Source organism: Erpetoichthys calabaricus, chromosome 1 (assembly GCF_900747795.2).
Source record: "Erpetoichthys calabaricus chromosome 1, fErpCal1.3, whole genome shotgun sequence".
NCBI lineage: Eukaryota > Metazoa > Chordata > Cladistia > Polypteriformes > Polypteridae > Erpetoichthys > Erpetoichthys calabaricus.
The window spans coordinates 320228342-320246935 of record NC_041394.2 but is presented as its reverse complement, the minus strand read 5'-3'; the positions used below and the strand labels follow the sequence as shown (position 1 = coordinate 320246935).

General features: G+C 39.5%; 1 protein-coding gene across 7 annotated transcripts in view; it reads right to left on the bottom strand.

Moving 5' to 3' along the window:
* The window catches only part of osbpl8 (oxysterol binding protein-like 8), a 268722-nt gene that overhangs the window by 10988 nt on the left and 239140 nt on the right, over window positions 1-18594 (bottom strand). For all 7 annotated transcript variants that reach the window (XM_051919551.1, XM_028818197.2, XM_028818239.2 and 4 more), the window contains 4 exons: window positions 17565-17662; window positions 16079-16168; window positions 15169-15305; window positions 5171-5356 (listed from right to left, as the gene is read on the bottom strand). In XM_051919551.1, the coding sequence (XP_051775511.1) occupies window positions 5171-5356; window positions 15169-15305; window positions 16079-16168; window positions 17565-17662 (511 nt within the window). The remainder of the gene's footprint in view (window positions 1-5170; window positions 5357-15168; window positions 15306-16078; window positions 16169-17564; window positions 17663-18594) is intronic.

Genomic DNA, 18594 nt, shown 5'->3' with positions numbered 1-18594 from the left:
ACGTTGTCATTATGGGGTGTTGTGTGTAGAATTCTGAGGAAAAAAATGAACTTAATCCATTTTGGAATAAGGCTGTAACATAACAAAATGTGGAAAAAGTGATGCTCTGTGAATACTTTCCGGATGCACTATATATATATATATATATATATATATATATATATATATATATATATATATATATATATACAGTATATACATATTATATATATATATATACATATTATATATATATACAGTATATACATATTATATATATATATACATATTATATATATATATATATATATATATATATATATATATATATATATATATATATATATACACATATATATATATATATACATATATATATATATATACACATATACATATTATATATATATACATATTATATATATATATATATATATATATATATACATATTATATATATATATATATATATATATATATGAATGAGACCCATATATATATACATTTTTTAACTTTCATTATTATTTAATGAACAAAGTTAATCAACACCAATTGATACTGTGGGGAAAAAAATGGCCCCTACACTTAATAACTGGTTGTGACACCTTTAGTGGCAAGAACTGCAACCATAAACATTCTATAATTCAATCTCAGACTATATCTAGGACATTATTCAGAATGCTAACTAAAATCAGAGAAGACTCTTGGTGGTGTTGCAGTTTGCTTCACCTCCATGAACAACTGAGCTGGAAGCACAAAGGAAACCACTAGAAGATGCCTCCGAGGCTTTTCTGCTTCCTCTTCAGGGGTGAGCAGATGTGAACCTGACTAGACATGTGCAGGGGTGACAACTCTCAACCCTTCTATGTCAAAAAAGGTATAAAAAAAAACAAAACAATTATACATTATATTATGCCTTCTACTCACATGATACCCACAGGGGATGAACACAAGAAGGAACAAAGTAATTTGTATATGGATGTTGTCAGAGATAGAGCTGTAGCTGTAAAGATGCAGTATTGTGTAAATTGCTCACCAGCCATACTTGAGGAAAAGCAGAGATACCTTTATGAACAGCCTCACAAGTAAAAGTAAAATTTCAGACCCACCTCGGCTGGCACATTGCCATGAGATCAGCATATGAACACAGCACCATTAGCTGTGGAAGTAAACTGAGACTGGGATTGTGTGTCATCAACATTCTGTGGGCTGCAGTGAGGTGTACTCAGAATGAATATGGAGAATAATTGGGTGTTAGTTCCTGTGGTGACATTTGACGATTGTTACAGATCCTTCTGGGATTTTCTTAAGGAGGGGGAACCCTGTATTTTGGATAACTGACTGCATAAAATGTGTATATTTGCACAGCCCTTATTGGTTTTGGTTTAATATTGTAGTAATAAATGTTTCTAGCAAAATACATTGGAGAAAAAGTAGCCATTTCATTTTGAAAATGTACTGAAGTAAATGAGAAAGCACATAACAAATGAAATACAGTAGACCCCCGCGAAGACGCGGTTCAGGGTTCTCGGCCTCAGTCGTTCGCGGATTTTTTCTTAGAACCTAACTAATAATTGTTAACGGAAACCACAAGTATTTCTATGGCTTTTTTCGTGGCAATACTGCACTGTAGAGAGAACAGGAAGCAACCGTGGAGGAAAACACAGCTTGGGATCGTGAAAGTAGCCTATCCGAGTAGTGTTGTATTCTACTAGAATTTGAAACTGCAACTCTCAGCAGTGGCTCTGATTGGTCTTCTGCTGTGGGTGCAGGGGCTGTTGTGATCACAGGATTCAGCGCGGCTTATAAAAAGGGGGCCAGTGACCAAAAGAAAAATACAGTTTTTGTAATGTGTTTCAAGTTCCTGTCTCTCTGCCTGCCTTCTGTTGGGTTACCTGTACAGTACTTATTCGTTTTGTCCTGGATCGTTTTGTGGTTGGGGTCTGGATTGTCTGCCGTCTGCCTGTGTACATGAGGACTGTAAGTGGATTCATTGCCATCCTGTGAAGAAAGGAGCGCTCCTGAACGCGTCCACCCGTTTTCATCATTTCAGGAACTACCGGTAGGACTATCTTTACATTCCCATTCAACGTGCGGATCTCTGGACTATCTATCTTCATCATTACATTTCATCCATTGCCATTTTTCATGGACTTTACTGTATGTGTTTTGTTGGTGCTTTGTTGTATTTAATGTATAATTGCCGTAAGGGGAACAGGGGATGGTATCATTGTTTTCATTACATTCTTTATTTGCTGTTTGATTACCGGTTTTCTTTGTTTTTGTCTCTGTTTGTGAGTGTGTGCGGGTCAGGTCAAGGCTGGGTGCGTCCCTGGAATCTCCACCATACAAATAAATAAATCACCGTCTTCTCAAAGGTGTGAATCTTCGCGGCACCGGACCGCAACAGCGTTATTCATTTCTCCTTGCTGCTGATTGACTGCTGCTCTGTGACACATCTCCAGCTGAGTGTTCTCGTGTTTTCCGTTTTGTTCTTCTTAACCCTTAAACCGACGTTTCCCAGTGCAATTTACCAACACGCCGGAGCTGATCAGTCAGTGCTGTACATTCGTTGAGCAGCCAGCTCATGACCACTGCCAGCCCCTGCAGCCTCACTCTCCCTGGGATTGAGCCGCTGTACTAGACTAGCCTGCCAGCATCAGCGCTTACTTCTGTGTGCTTGCTTGCAGCCAGTTCAAGTGCAGTTGGCTTGGTGATTTACTGAATTTCATCAATGGGGTCAGTTGCACCTTGTACATACTGTTCCAGTAGTTTTTTTAAATAGTTTTTACAGTTCATTGGCAGTGTGTAAAATGATCAGTGTTGCAGTAATTGTGATGCTCTTTGCATGAAAAAAAATGTGTTCCATTAAAATTTCACTTTTTCTTTGTGAATTGTGATGTTTACTTAAAAAGTGCAGCAAAAAAAGTATTTGGCATCCAGGGATGCATTAATCTTGTTCCAGTTTAAGGGTTAAAGCCCCAAGGTGCAGTCGAAATGCCCTGTACCTTCTAAGGCTTCTGGCAATGAAAATGCGCTTGTAACGTACAGTAACATCGGTATTTTACATTCTAGCACTGCGGGTGACATATCAGTGCAGTACTGTAAAGTATACGGGTTTACCTTTACATTCTTTTTTTTAGGTAAGGTATTAAGCTGAGGTTGAAATGAAATTAAAGTGTTTTGGGGGCATATTTAGGGTTTAAACTATAAAAATAGACATTTTTTTAACCACATCCATAATTCGCGGTTTTTCACAATTCGCGGGTGCTCTAAGAACATAACCCCCACAAATTTCAGGGGTATACTGTACTCAAGTACAGTAGAAATGTGATCAAAACATACTCAAGTAAAGTAATAATATTTTGCTATTTTTTACTATAGAATACTGGGTGTAGTCTTCATTGGCTGGAGGGATAAACTGTTTATTAATGAGACCCCATTCCCTGTTAACTGGGGGTATAGCTCTTGATTCATTCATATGGATTAGGGCATATGGAAATACAAGCTGCTCACAGGTTTACGTAGGATCTGTAAATGGGATAAATCAGATAAAATGTTGATCTGTGAATTAGCTGACTTCTGAAAATAAAATGATATTTTATTTAATTTTTTTTAATAATACTACTTGTAATATAAATAAAATTGTGAAGGTAAGATATCACAAGTGAAAATTCCCACAGCACATTCAACACCTTGAGCAATAATTCCATTTGGACAAATGCACACTTTTTTGGATGGCTTTTGAGAGATATTGTTTCTTGGTTGGCTGGATGCCTCCTAGTAGTCACAGTCTATTTGTGCAATGTAGACAGGGGTCTGCACTGGATTAGGTGGGACCTCTGACTTTGGAAGTACACTTACAATATAGGTTTATAAGGTCTCACTCTGTCAAGAACAATAAACAAAACAACAGCTTTTATGCAGGATGTTGAAATGGCCAAACAAAAGACAAGAAACATGAAACTTTAAAGTAGATCTCACTATATCTCTCTATTATAAAAAAAAATCCTGGAGAGAAACAGTAGGGCATCAAGACGTGATCTTCATGTTAAGATCACGGAAGAAAGTTACAAGTCCCATGAGGACCTTAAACATGAGACATTGTGCCAAAAGATTGACCCAGGACCGTCTTGCGATGACGTAGAACATGAGATTCTTGCAAGACACGCCCTACTTACGATCAATATCAAATAAGACAACGGGGCAGCAAAACATTCAGTCATGTGAAGGATCTGAGCACACACAGATCCTGGGTCTCAGCGCATATAAAGCGTACAAGGACAATACGTTATAAATGAAACGTCATAATGAGGTTGCAAAACAAAGGGGCCAAACACATCCAGAGCAGGTTAGAGATACTGAAAACTGGAATTCAAGACTCAAAAAAAAAACGTAGGCGCGAAACACATGCAGAGCAAGATACACAATATGAAAGCAGAAAAAAAACGACAGTGTCAAAAAAAGAAAGTAAACATCTCAGCGCAAAAATGAGAAATTATTACTCAGAAATAATGAAAAGGCGAATAGAGATCGAATATATTGACATAGGTGATATGTCAGAAGTATGTAAATATTGTAAGGCTTTGAAGTTTAAGTCAGAGAATTTCAAAAACGTGTTTTACCTCACATACATTTATCGGTTACTTTGCAAAAAAAATTATTAACTGCTGATGATGTCAATCGCTTTGTCTGTACTGAAATTCCAAACAGAGAAACCTATCCTGAATTATGGTACAAAGTCATTAAACACACGTCTCACTGACCTCATTAAAAAGATTCAGCATATTGGGACTTAAAAGATTCCAAATATTGTTTTTACATAAGTTCTGAAATAAAAGTGAAACTAATGAAATAGCAACAATTCAAAGAAAAAAAAAATCTTAAAAGTGTGCATCCGGAAAACCAAACACGGGGGTTGGCGAGCGAAGCGAGCAGGGGGCAAAGCCCCCTAGTATCCTATTAACTTAGAAAGAATAGGTGTTATTCTTTCTTGAGAAATGAATATCCTCCATTTTTTTTTAAACAGACCTCTGTTGTCCCTCTTCCTGAATTTAAGAGGACATAATAGCAATACAAAATTACTAATCTGATATAGAGTAGCTAAATGTAGTCATCTTCCCGAATAAAGTCAAGTAGAGTGAACCTTTTAAGCCCCAAGTCTGTCAGCACCAGGACGTCATGCACTTACTCTGCATATTTGTAGTGCCACTCCAAGGTCACTGGGTCTTGCTCAAAAAGGATGCAGTTCCACTCTTCCCCCTTAGCTTTCCTCTCTCGAGCTGCTTTTCTCTGTGCTTCCTCCAGGATGTACTTCTCATTGGTAGCTTCCAGCTGGTCTTTGTTGTTGATGGCTCGAGTGACATGTTGCCAGAGTCTAATAGAAAATACATGATTAAGAAAGAATAATGATAATTAAAAAAAAAAATCAATTACAATAGCAGTATGTGAAACCCAAAGATAACAGTAAAGCTACATAAATATTCCAATATCAATTATTGTTCCTATTGATATTAATTGATAAAATGTTTTCAAATCTAAATAGAAACAAAAATGAGATGAGCTGTATTTTCATCTTCTAATCATCTTACAGTGACATTACATCCAGAACAAAGAATAAGCAGTGTGGCAGACAAAAAAAAGTAAATAGTAAGTCTCTAAAGCATGAGCTTGTCTATGGAGCTGGTGGAGGATTGTTTTAAATCCTGTTCCATGAGAGCTTTTATCAATTCTAAAGTTGTAGGTACAAAAGTCTTCACACAGAAGTTCAATTCTTGCTTAATGCTAGCAGGGAGCACTTCTTGCATTTTTCTAGAACACAATTTAGTTTCTCCATTGAACATTACCACAAATATTTTACAGCTACCGAGAAATCTATCTGATTTGTATCCATTCCATGTTAAAACTCTACCACATTTGTTGCATTTGAATCTCAAAGCAGTGAAGTCCTGCTTTCTGAATTTTCTGTGTCTGTTACTGTACTGTATTGGCTGGTTTGGATTGCCCTCTGCACATTTGTTGGTCCCACTTTCTCAATATGCTTCAAGTAAACCAGCACTCCGAAGTGACATCATAAAAATAATAGAAAAATATGTAAATAAGAAAGAATTTTATAATGTAATAGTTTTGGAACATTTTTAAACAAACAGGAATTTTTAACAGTGTTTAACTGGAGTTTTATTGAACAATACAGACAATTTGTCATGCCAGATTTCTCCTGCCATCACAGTTGTCACTGACCATACCCACCCACTCAAGGGTGAAAAGGTCCAGTTCAAAAAGGAATTGGTAATGTTTATGCTGTGTCCCACAGATCCCAGGTCTAATGTACATCTCTATTTGTCCATTCAGTCCCCACTACCGCCTTGCTATGTGATGTTCAGTGAGTTGCATCATTTGCTAGTGCTCCAACTGCACAAAAATGGAAACCACTGTACTTTACCTATAAGGCAAAAAACTCAAGTCTACTGACAGAGTTACCCTGACCAAGACACTCTATACTGTTAGAGGTGAGGTCAGGTTGGGAAGCATACACTGATACAGTGCATTGCCGCACGCACCACACGACAATATCAGTTTGGCCACCCCGCAGGCAGACATGAGGTCCAGTCCCACCAATCGGAAATGACCATCTATCTACCAAAGCCAGGTGTTACGTGGGTGTCCCATTGGCCTTGTCCAGCCGCTCTGGTCCCGCTCTGTGAGCCAAATCACTCTTGTGGAATCGCACCACATGGCCGTAGTGCCATAATTGACACTCCCGCAAAATGCAGGTAATGTGCCTCATTCGGTACTCAAGGATTCTCTGAGGGAACAGTACAGAAGGAGTCCAGTTTTCATCTCAGGTCACTGGACAGTGTTGATGTCTCGCAACCATACAGCAAGACAGGAAGCACCAGGACTCTAAAGACCTGGACCTTTGTCATTTTGCATAGATATCAGGAGTGCCACACACCCCTTTCCAGCAACCTTATGATCCACCATGCTCTCCCAATTTGTCTACTGACTTCATAGGAAGACTCACCAGAAGCATGAATGTCACTGCCGAGGTAAGTATAGTCAGAGGTCAGATGGCACGAAATAAATTAAATACAAAATTGTACTGCCACACAATTATTTTTTATGTGGTAATAATTGGTAGATTATGGCTGGCTTAAACATTTGCACTAAAACCTGACAGGATAGAACCTAGCAAGCTGCCTATTAGGGAGTCTGCAAGGGTTTTCTAACTTCTTATGAAGCATAAAGTGAGATGTAGACCAAGTTCAAAATTCCTGCAAATATTTCATAACAATAAAAGTATGTATTTGATGTGTTTCTTTTTTAATTTTAATGTTTAGATAAGTTGCTGAATGTGCTGCTACCTTCCAGGGAAGCAACATGAAAAAAAAAATTGCACACCATGAATTGTAAGCAACCCAGCCACAGGGGATGCACAAACCAGTGTGTTTCTTTGTGCCGGTCCCAAGCCCAGATAAATGGGGAGGGTTACGTAAGGAAGGGCATCTGGTGTAAAATCTTGCCAAATCAATATGCGGACAACAATACAAAATTCCATACCGGATCGGTCAAGCCCCGGGTTAACAACCACCACCACCAGTACTGTTAGCCAACAGGGTACTGGTGGAAATTGGGCTACTGTTGGCCGAAGAAGAAGAAGGAGAAGAAGGGGGAGACGTGTCCGGAGGCAGGAGGAGAGGAGGAAGGTAAAGAGAGTGGAACTGAGGGTAGGAACTTTGAATGTTGGCAGTATGACTGGTAAGGGTAGAGAGTTAGCAGATATGATGGAGAGAAGGAAGGTTGATATATTGTGCGTGCAAGAGACTAAATGGAAGGGGAGTAAGGCCAGGTGGATTGGAGGTGGATTCAAATTGTTCTATCATGGTGTGGACAGGAAGAGAAATGGAGTAGGGGTTATTCTGAAGGAACAGTATGTCAAGAGTGTTTTAGAAGTGAAAAGAGTGTCAGACAGAATAATGATTATGAAGCTGGAAATTAGAGGTGTGATGATGAATGTTAGTGCATATGCACCGCAAGTTGGGTATGCAATGGATGAGAAAGAAGATTTTTGGAGTGAGTTGGATGAAGTGATGGGACAGTGTACCAAAGGAACAGAAAGTGGTGATTGGAGTGGATTTCAATGGACATGTTTGTGAAGGGAACAGAAGAGACGAGGAGGTGATGGGTAGGTATGGTGTCAAGGAGAGGAATGAAGAAGGTCAGAGGATAGTGGATTTTGCCAAAAGGATGAACATGGCTATGGTGAATATGTATTTTAAGAAGAGGGAGGAACATAGAGTTACGTACAAGAGTGAAGGAAGATGCACACAGATAGATGACATCCTATGCAGAAGAGTCAATCTGAAGGAGATTGAAGACAGCAAAGTGGTGGTAGGGGAAAGTGTAGTTAAGCAGCATAGGATGGTGGTCTGTAGGATGACATTGGAGATCAAGAAGAGGAAGAGAGTGAGGGCAGAGCCAAGGATCAAATAGTGGAAGTTGAAAAAGGAAGACTGCAGGGTTGAGTTTAGGGAGAAGGTGAGATAGGTACTGGGCAGTAGTGAAGAGTTACCAGACAGCTGGGCAACTACAGCAGATGTAGTAAGGGTGACAGCTAGAAGGGTGCTTGGCGTGACATCTGGAAAGAGGAAGGAGGAAAAGGAAACCTGGTGGTGGAATGGGGAAGTACAGGAGAGTATACAGAGGAAGAGGATGGCAAAGAAGAAGTGGGACAGTCAGAGAGATGCAGAAAGTAGACAAGAGTACAAGGAGATAAGGCGCAAGGTGAAGAGAGAGGTGGCGAAGGCTAAAGAAAAGGTGTATGATGAGTTGTATGAGAGGTTGGACACTAAGGAGGGAGAAAAGGACCTGTACCGATTGGCTAGACAGAGGGACTGAGCTGGGAAAGATGTGCAGCAGGTTAGGGTGATAAAGGATAAAGATGGAAACGTACTCACAAGCGAGGAGAGTGTGTTGAGCAGATGGAAAGAGTACTTTGAAAGGCTGATGAATGAAGAGAATGAGAGAGAGAAAAGGTTGGATGATGTGGAGATAGTGAATCAGGAAGTGCAACGGATTAGAACGGAGGAAGCAAGGACAGCTATGAAGAGGATGAAGAATGGAAAAGCCGTTGGTCCAGATGACATACCTGTGGAAGCATGGAGGTGTGTAGGAGAGATGGCAGTGGAGTTTTTAACCAGATTGTTTAATGGAATCTTGGAAAGTGAGAGGATGCCTGAGGAGTGGAGAAGAAGTGTACTGGTGCCGATATTTAAGAATAAGGGGGATCTGCAGGACTGTAGTAACAACAGGGGGATGAAATTGATGAGCCACAGCATGAAGGTATGGGGAAGAGTAGTGGAAGCTAGGTTAAGAAGTGAGGTGATGATTAGTGAGCAGCAGTATGGTTTCATGCCAAGAAAGAGCACCACAGATGCAATGTTTGCTCTGAGGATGTCAATGGAGAAGTACTGTATAGAGAAGGCCAGAAGGAGTTGCATTTCGTCTTTGCAGACCTGGAGAAAGCATATGACAGGGTGCCTCGAGAGGAGCTATGGTATTGTATGAGGAAGTCGGGAGTGGCAGAGAAGAACGTAAGAGTTGAACAGGATATGTATGAGGGAAGTGTGACAGTGGTGAGGTCTGCGGTAGGAGTGACGGATGCATTTAAGGTGGAGGTGGGATTACAACAGGGATCGGCTCTGAGCCCTTTCTTATTTGCAATGGTGATTGACAGGTTGACAGACAAGATTAGACAGGAGTCCCCGTGGACTATGATGTTTGCTGATGACATTGTGATCTGTAGTGATAGTAGGGGGCAGGTTGAGGAGACCCTGGAGAGGTGGAGATATGCTCTAGAGAGGAGAGGAATGAAGGTCAGTAGGAACAAGACAGAATACATGTGTGTAAATGAGAGGGAGGTCAGTGGAATGGTGAGGATGCAAGGCGTAGAGTTGGCGAAGGTGGATGAGTTTAAATACTTGGGATCAACAGTACAGAGTAATGGGGAGTGTGGAAGAGAGATGAAAAAGAGAGTGCAGGCAGGGTGGAGTGGGTGGAGAAGAGTGTCGGGAATGATTTGTGATAGACGGATATCAGCAAGAGTGAAAGGGAAGGTCTACAGGATGGTAGTGAGACCAGCTATGGGTTGGAGACGGTGGCTCTGTCCAGAAAGCAGGAGACAGAGCTAGAGGTGGCAGAGTTAAAGATGCTAAGATTTGCATTGGGTGTGACAAGGATGGATAAGATTAGAAATGAGTACATTAGAGAGTCAGCTCAAGTTGGACGGCTGGGAGAAAAAGTCAGAGAGGCAAGATTGCGTTGGTTTGGACATGTGCAGAGGAGAGATGCTGAGTATACTGGGAGAAGGATGCTAAGGAAAGAGCTGCCACGCAAGAGAAATAGAGGAAGGCCTAAGAGAAGGTTTATGGATGTGGTGAGAGAGGACATGCAGGTGATGGGTGTAACAGAACAAGATGCAGAGGACAGAAAGATATGGAAGAAGATGATCCACTCTAGCGACTCCTACCAGGAGCAGACGAAAGAAAAAGAAGAAGAATTGTAAGCAACAACTGACTTGCAAAGGACCTCATTGCAATTAACAAAGTGGCAAATCCATGAAAAGCAACGCACAAAGTGGTTGTGTCCATAGGAGAACGTCAAAAATGCTGATGCGATGGTATCACTAAAATAACATGAAACTGAATCAAATACAAAAACAACAGTTTTGTATAATAAATAAACACAGGTCTAACAGATTCCTAGCAGACATCTTGGGGCCCTTTTCAAAAAAAATGACTTCCATAATATCAGTGGTCCAATGCATGTTTATATTAGTCAACTTGACATGTGTTAATGCCCCACTGCATGCCCATGACCATTAGGATACCACAGTGGTGCAGTCAGGATCAAAAACAAGCAAGAGATCAGATGCTGCACCATCAATGTGAGGCTAGAAACTACTAAAAAGAAAACAGAACCTTTTCCTGGCTGTCATTCATCCCACATTTGAGATTATTTATGCTTTAGAAATATGAAAGAAGCTGTGCTGTACCTCTCCAATATATTCAGGTTTCTTTTGAGTTATGATGGTAAGTAACAGTGATTAGCAACTCAAGGGTTACATTTTCTGACGTCAGAATTGCTTAATGGTATTTTAAAAAATGACTCAACTCGACTTAGACTTCCTTACTGATGACTTTCAACTTGACTCAGACTTGAGATATATTATTTACAAAGTCTCACATTATGGCATCACAATTATTATTTTTTAAAATGCACTCTTTTAATTTACATTCTGTTAATATACTCTGAGAGCTCCATACTTGCACAAGTCATCAGGGATAAATCAGTGCATTAGAGGGCAATAGAAATTGAGAGATCAGTGCTAGGGATTATCAATTTTTAATATTTTCAATTCACTGCAGACTACACTGCAAAGAAAAATTGAATAGCTGTTTGTGTGATCTGAGGGTCAAGAATCACTGACACAATAATATCTTCAAACTTTGTCATTTCAAGATTCTTAAGGACAGTTACACTTGCTAGACAGCTGACCCCATATACTGCGATTTATGTTTTATTGTTCCAACTAACATATCACTTCAGCTGCAGACATGTCATTTGTCTCCTTGACTGCACGTCATCCACACTGACCCCGCTTCATGCAGCCCTTCTCTAACCTGATCTATGCTGTCCTGCATGGATTCAAGTCATTCACTCTCCATATGTGGTGACAATACACAGTCTACATGTTTTGCCATCTCCACAAACTGCCGATCCAAAAGAGGATCTGTCCCGCTGCCAAGCCACGCTGCAGAGAAAAGCATCTTAAGTGCATTATCATTCAATAAGTGCTGTACATTTCTACTGGTGTTATGGCCCTATGCGTAACTCACAGCTGAGATGTTATAGTATGTATCAGATAATGTTTAGATTGCGAAGATGTTTAGATGCTTAACACAAACAATGTAAAACAAGTACTATGATAATGTTACAAACAAGTAATATGAGTTAGGTTTGCATCAACTCTTTAACTCACTGACTGCATGCCAGTACAGAGAAGTATGCAGTCTTTCCCCTTGTGTTTTCATTGTAATGTGTTAACTTTGATTGGTTTTAAAGTCCTTGACTTGTTGAGCAGGTGTTTATTCACAAAGGGGTGATAATAAGTAATAAACCTTAATTTTCTGCAGAAGCAGTCAGTAATTTTCTAACCTACTTCATCCTAAACAGGGTGCTGGAGTCTATCCCAGCCAGTACAGGTGCAAGGCAGAAGCAAACCCTGGACAGGGTGCCAGTTTGTTGCAGGGCGAGCACACATACAGTGGGGCAAAAAAGTATTTAGTCAGCCACCAACTGTGTAAGTTCTCCCACTTAAAAAGATGAGAGAGGCCTGTAATTTTCATCATAGGTATACCTCAACTATGAGAGATAAAATGAAAAAAAAATCCAGAAAATCACATTGTCTGATTTTTAAAGAATTTATTTGCAAATTATGGTGGAAAATAAGTATTTGGTCACCTACAAACAAGCAAGATTTCTGGCTCACAGAGACCTGTAACTTCTTCTGTAAGAGGCTCCTCTGTCCTCCACTCATTACCTGTATTAATGGCACTTGTTACCAATATAAAAGACACCTGTCCACAACCTCAAACAGTCACACTCCAAACTCCACTATGGCCAAGACCAAAGAGCTGTCAAAGGACACCAGAAACAAAATTGTAGACCTGTACCAAGCTGGGAAGACTGAATCTGCAACAGGTAAGCAGCTTGGTGTGAAGAAATCAACTGTGGGAGCAATTATTAGAAAATGGAAGACATACAAGACCACTGATAATCTCCCTCGATCTGGGGCTCCACGCAAGATCTCACCCCGTGGGGTCAAAATGATCACAAGAACGGTGAGCAGAAATCACAGACCCACACGGGGGGACCTAGTGAATGACCTGCAGAGAGCTGGGACCAAAGTAACAAAGGCTACCATCAGTAACACACTACGCCGCCAGGGACTCAAATCCTGCAGTGCCAGACGTGTCCCCCTGCTTAAGCCAGTACATGTGCAGGCCCGTCTGAAGTTTGCTAGAGAGCATTTGGATGATCCAGTAGAGGACTGGGAGAATGTCATATGGTCAGATGAAAAAAACTCTACTCATCGTGTTTGGAGAAGAAAGAATGCTGAGTTGCATCCAAAGAACACCATACCTACTGTAAAGCATGGGGGTGGAAACATCATGCTTTGGGGCTGTTTTTCTGCAAAGGGACCAGGACGACTGATCCATGTAAAGGAAAGAATGAATGGGGCCATGTATCATCAGATTTTGAGGAAAAACCTCCTTCCAACAGCATGGGCATTGAAGATGAAATGTGGCTGGGTCTTTCAGCATGAAAATGATCCCAAACACACCGCCTGGGTAACGAAGGAGTGGCTTTGTAAGAAGCATTTCAAGGTCCTGGAGTGGCCTAGCCAGTCTCCAGATCTCAACCCCATAGAAAATCTTTGGAGGGAGTTGAAAGTCCATGTTGCCCAGCGACAGCCCCAAAACATCACTGCTCTAGAGGAGATCTGCATGGAGGAATGGGCCAAAATACCAGCAACAGTGTGTGAAAACCTTGTGAAGACTTACAGAAAACGTTTGACCTCTGTCATTGCCAACAAAGGGTATATAACAAAGTATTGAGATGAACTTTTGTTATTGACCAAATACTTTTTTTCCACTATAATTTGCAAATAAATTCTTCAAAAATCAGACAATGTGATTTTCTGGATTTTTTTTCTCATTTTGTCTCTCATAGTTGAGGTATACCTATGATGAAAATTACACGCCTCTCTCATCTTTTTAAGCGGGAGAACTTGCACAATTGGTGGCTGACTAAATACTTTTTTGCCCCAATGTTCGCCCTCTAACCAAACATTAGGGTCAATTTTGCATCGCCAATCCACCTAACGTGCCAGTCTTTGGACTGTGGGAGGAATCCGGAGCACCTGGAAGAAACCCACGCCGATAGAGGGGAGAATATGCAAAATCCACACAGGTAGGACCCGGCACATGAAACCTGGTCTCCTTACTGCAAAGCAGCAGCACTATAACTGAACCACAGTGCCGTCAACCACAAGAGCAATGCATTCTAAATAAAGGGGGATTGTTGAAATTTAGTTAATGGATAATTATGGTAAATTAAGTAAACTATTTTATTAAGAGTTGATTATTTGACTATAGCATTGTTGCCTTGTAGCAAGGAGGCTGTGGTTCATGTCCCAGGTCGTTACTGCATGAAGTTTACAATTTCTCCTTATGTCTAATTGGGTTTCTGCCCTGTGCTCCGATTTCCTCCCACAGTCCAAAGATGTGCAAGTTAGGTGGATTGGCAATAATAAATTGCTCCAAGTCTGTGTGTGTCTGTGTGTTCACCTTACGATGGCCTGGCGCCCTGTCCAAGGATTGTTCCTGCATTGAGCCCTGAGCTTGCTTGGATAGGCTCCAGCCCCCACAAACCTACGAAGGATATAATATGTCTGGAAAGTATGAAGTGACATAGCCTTTCAAAATGTATTTTTTTTCTGTACTGTGTATATCAGACACACTGCATTTACATGCAAATTACTTAAAAGTAAACATTTTAAATACCAGTTGTGGTTGCTTCTTGAGAATTGTTTTCTCCAAAAAAGTCTATTCTTAATATAGATATTAGTATGCATCATATATTATCATAATTGGATTAACTGCACACAGTGGTGAAAATGTAAGTATGTAATTTTTACTGAAGTCTTCTCAACTATAACTACACTTGCTTGAATAAAACCAGTGCTATGACTTGACTCGTTTATAATTTGAGACTTGACTTGAAACTTAGGGGTCAGAACTTGAAGCTTACTTGAGACTTGCATACATAGGACTTAGTCCCATCTCTGGTAAATAAAATACATTACTAATGCAATAGTTTTAAAGAGATGTAAAACTACGGCTAATTGAGATTAATACCATTCAGTTAGGCAATCCAGCATTATATTTAGCTAAACAACTTGTGAGCCACAAGGTGGCAGTCACAGAATGCATCATATCAACATTGTGGAAACACAGCAACAACTGGACGTCCCGCCTACAATTGTGATTTGCAAGTTATTTAAATAAAAGCATTAATTAAGTAAATAAATGCAAATGTGAACTTTCTGTTCAGATGAAGCCTTACCTTTCAGACTCCCAATCTCCTTGTTCTTCATAGATCACAGTGCTACGTATTAAACGGCTCTGTCTCAGATCAGGCGTTGGATTCCAGAAGGTTTCTGAGACACCTGTCTTCTTGTCAAAGATAACAACCTCACTGTCCTATATATAAAAAAGGATTGAAAACCTGTAAGATTAGTCCACAATCTATTAAAACAAGATCCTTACATTTTGCATTACAAATCCAAATTAAAATGCAGCTTCTATTACTGAATAACACAAAATACTGTACATGCGTAATAGAAGAACATTTGGCAAAATATTTCTCAAACCTATTCATTAAGTGAAACCTAAAGAATTTTTCTAGCTAAACTGTGGAAATTTAGATTCATAGATATTTTCGAAGTATCTGGCCAGAGAAGAATGGCTAGGCTGATTCCAGGACTGGGAGGTATGAGCTATGAGGACAGACTGATGGAGTTGAAATTATGGAAGGAATTAGTAGAGTGAATCGCAGTCGTTACTTTAAAATGACTTCAACAAGAACACAGAGACATAGTTTGAAACTTGTTAAATGCAGATTTTGCACAAATACTAAAACTTTTTTTCACACAAAGAACCTTAAACACATGGAATAAATTACATAATAGTGTGGTGAAGAGTAGAACTTTAGAGACTTTTAAATCTTGATTTGATGTTATTTTGAAGAAATTCTGTGAATAGAATGGATGAACATGTTAGACTGAATGGCCTGTTCCTGTCAAAATGATTCTAATGTTCTAATATTATATCTATATTTTTTTTAAAAAGTTCACCTAAGTGCCAGTGTTCAACACAACCAAGGTGACATGTCAAAGTAACTACAATCAAGTGGAACATACTCACAGGGCTGGTTCGTAATATTTAGGTCTGTTTTATTTTTGATCTTCGCTTACCCAATGCCCCTCCAGAGTGGCCAGAACTTCTTTTCCCAGTTTGATCTTGCCACTGATTTGGTTAACACTGTCATTGCTGCCTAAGAATGGCTGTGATGAGAAAAGAGAAAATTAGGAAACCCCATTCATATTGACACACAGCTGATAAAGACACACAGAAAAATTGAGGAACAATCTTAACAAGTTCTAGGTATTAAAGAAAAAGTGAAAACAGAGTGAAAGTAACAAGATTTTTACCAGTCAATCAAGATCAAATTCTGCCTTGTATAGTGTGAAATGATTATATGTCCAGCACAATGTTTTTCCATATTTTAGGGTAAAAGAAGAATATCCTACAGGGTTAAATACAGTGCTCCATGTACTTTAGAATGCACCCAGGTCAACTTAGAAGTGGGCAGGATAGAAACAAGAATTGGCATCCATTCCCTGAGTTGACATTTAATTTTCTTGGTTCACAGTGTGTTCTCAACTTTGCCTACAACTGTCTCTGTTCAAGGCCAAGTACAATCAGTTACACGTACTGTATGTCTAAATCAATATGATGTGGATTTTGTATGATATGGAATTGTCCCATACAAATCACACAGTTTGTTCATGTTGTGTCCAGTAACAAGCACTTATGGCAGCAGCTCAACTAGAACTGGTTAAGGTACACCAAGAGGCTGACTTCTGTGAGGTTGTGCAACACACTGGCTCGACTGGAAATTGGAACTCTCTTGGTTATTTCTAGGTAGGCGCTCAAACAGAAGAAACTATTAGCTTTATGAAGATTATTATTATTGCATATTTAACTGATATTTATATCCAAAACTACTTATATGATTTAGAATACAGCACAACCTTTTTTCTTTTTTTTTTGTAAACATTGGAGGTACAAGTGAAATGTGAGGCGGAAGCGGGGTTTGAACCAGCTACATTATGATTTAAAGTCCAGTGATTATAGCTCAGTACTCCTCTCTGCCTGCCTAATAGATGGCTGTGCACACTTACTGGGCCAAGTAGATTTTACTGTAAAGTAGAAAGGAACTGGAAGATATGAGGAGAACGCTCTGGCCTTTGGGAAAACCTAAGGTTCTGGAAGGTAAATGAGCAGAGAGATCGGTGCCATCAGACAATCAAACACTTGCATGGAGCGTAGAAATTAGGATTAGTTTAGACTCTTGGTGATAATGAAGACTCCTGTGCAAACTGGCAAGTGTGAAAGTTTTTGTGTGTGTCAGAAACACATTCAAGCCTAGAATAGAAAGGTTTTTGTACCTCTATTTTAAAAAATTGTTTTGTGCTTTCTCAAATTATGCCAAATGGCACCTCATTAATGAAATCATAAAAACTCTTTTTTATGCTTAAATTAGACATTATGGACTCTCCTCTGTAAAAATGGATGTTTTGTGCTTGTCCAATTAAATATGTCTTTAAGTTTGACAAACACTCCATCACCTACTGCAATATCAACATGTAAATGGTGAAGAACTTTAGAATACAGTACCTTCAACTTAAACTCCAGCGAGGCACTATAGCCTGTTTTCTCACAGGAGATGTTTATCTGACCCCCCAATTCAAGAGTCAATGTGCCATATAGGATTCCTGAAAAAAAAAAATAAAAAAGTGAAATAGACATTGGGAGTAAACATACCATTACATTCTGAAGCCCCCTTATCCAGAATCACAGTCGGTGCATATCCTGGAGGTATCAATCATAAAGCAAGAACAAACCCTGCATGTGGCAGGAGATGCCTTGAAGGACCCTGTAAAAAAAAAAAAACACACAGGGGGCCAATATGGAATTCCCAGTTAACATTTTGGTATGTGGGAAAAAATAGGAGTACCAGGAAGAAAACCCACTCCGACACAGGGAATGTACAAATTCCATGTAGACAACAACCAGAAATCGAGTTTGATCCTAGGAGTTCTGGACCAATAAGGCAATACTAACCACTATGTCACCACTTCTGGGAATTAACATTATATTGAAACACAGAAAGACTACTTTAATACTACTACTCTACTTTTATTAAATAAACTACGATAAGCTATTTCATCTCAGTGGCACATCATGTTATTTGTCAGTAGTTTGGCTTTAGCCACACTTTCCATTGCCAATCTGTAGTGCAGCAACAGTCTTTTGAAGTCTCTGTTATTACTAACATAAAGTCTGTCGAGGCTTGTTAATCTGTTAAACCTTCGTTTAAACTAGATGGCTGGGCCATGTACCACCCAAGCCACACTCCACACAGGAAGTGGCAGACATTTTAAATACAGGCAAGAAACTTCCCCTTCAGAGTAAAAAGTACTCAGAGTTTTTACTAGAGAGCTGTGTTCTTGGTAAATGGAGTTCAACAGAAGAATAAAAAAAAAGAATGGGGCAGATAGGATTCAAGGATTTTATTTAACTTTACATTGATAAAACATAAGCACAAAGCAAGCATAAATAATATAAAGAAAAGGAACATACAGTACAAACATGCAGAAAATCCAAGAACAAGTTCTACAATAATTGTATAAAACAAGACCATAAT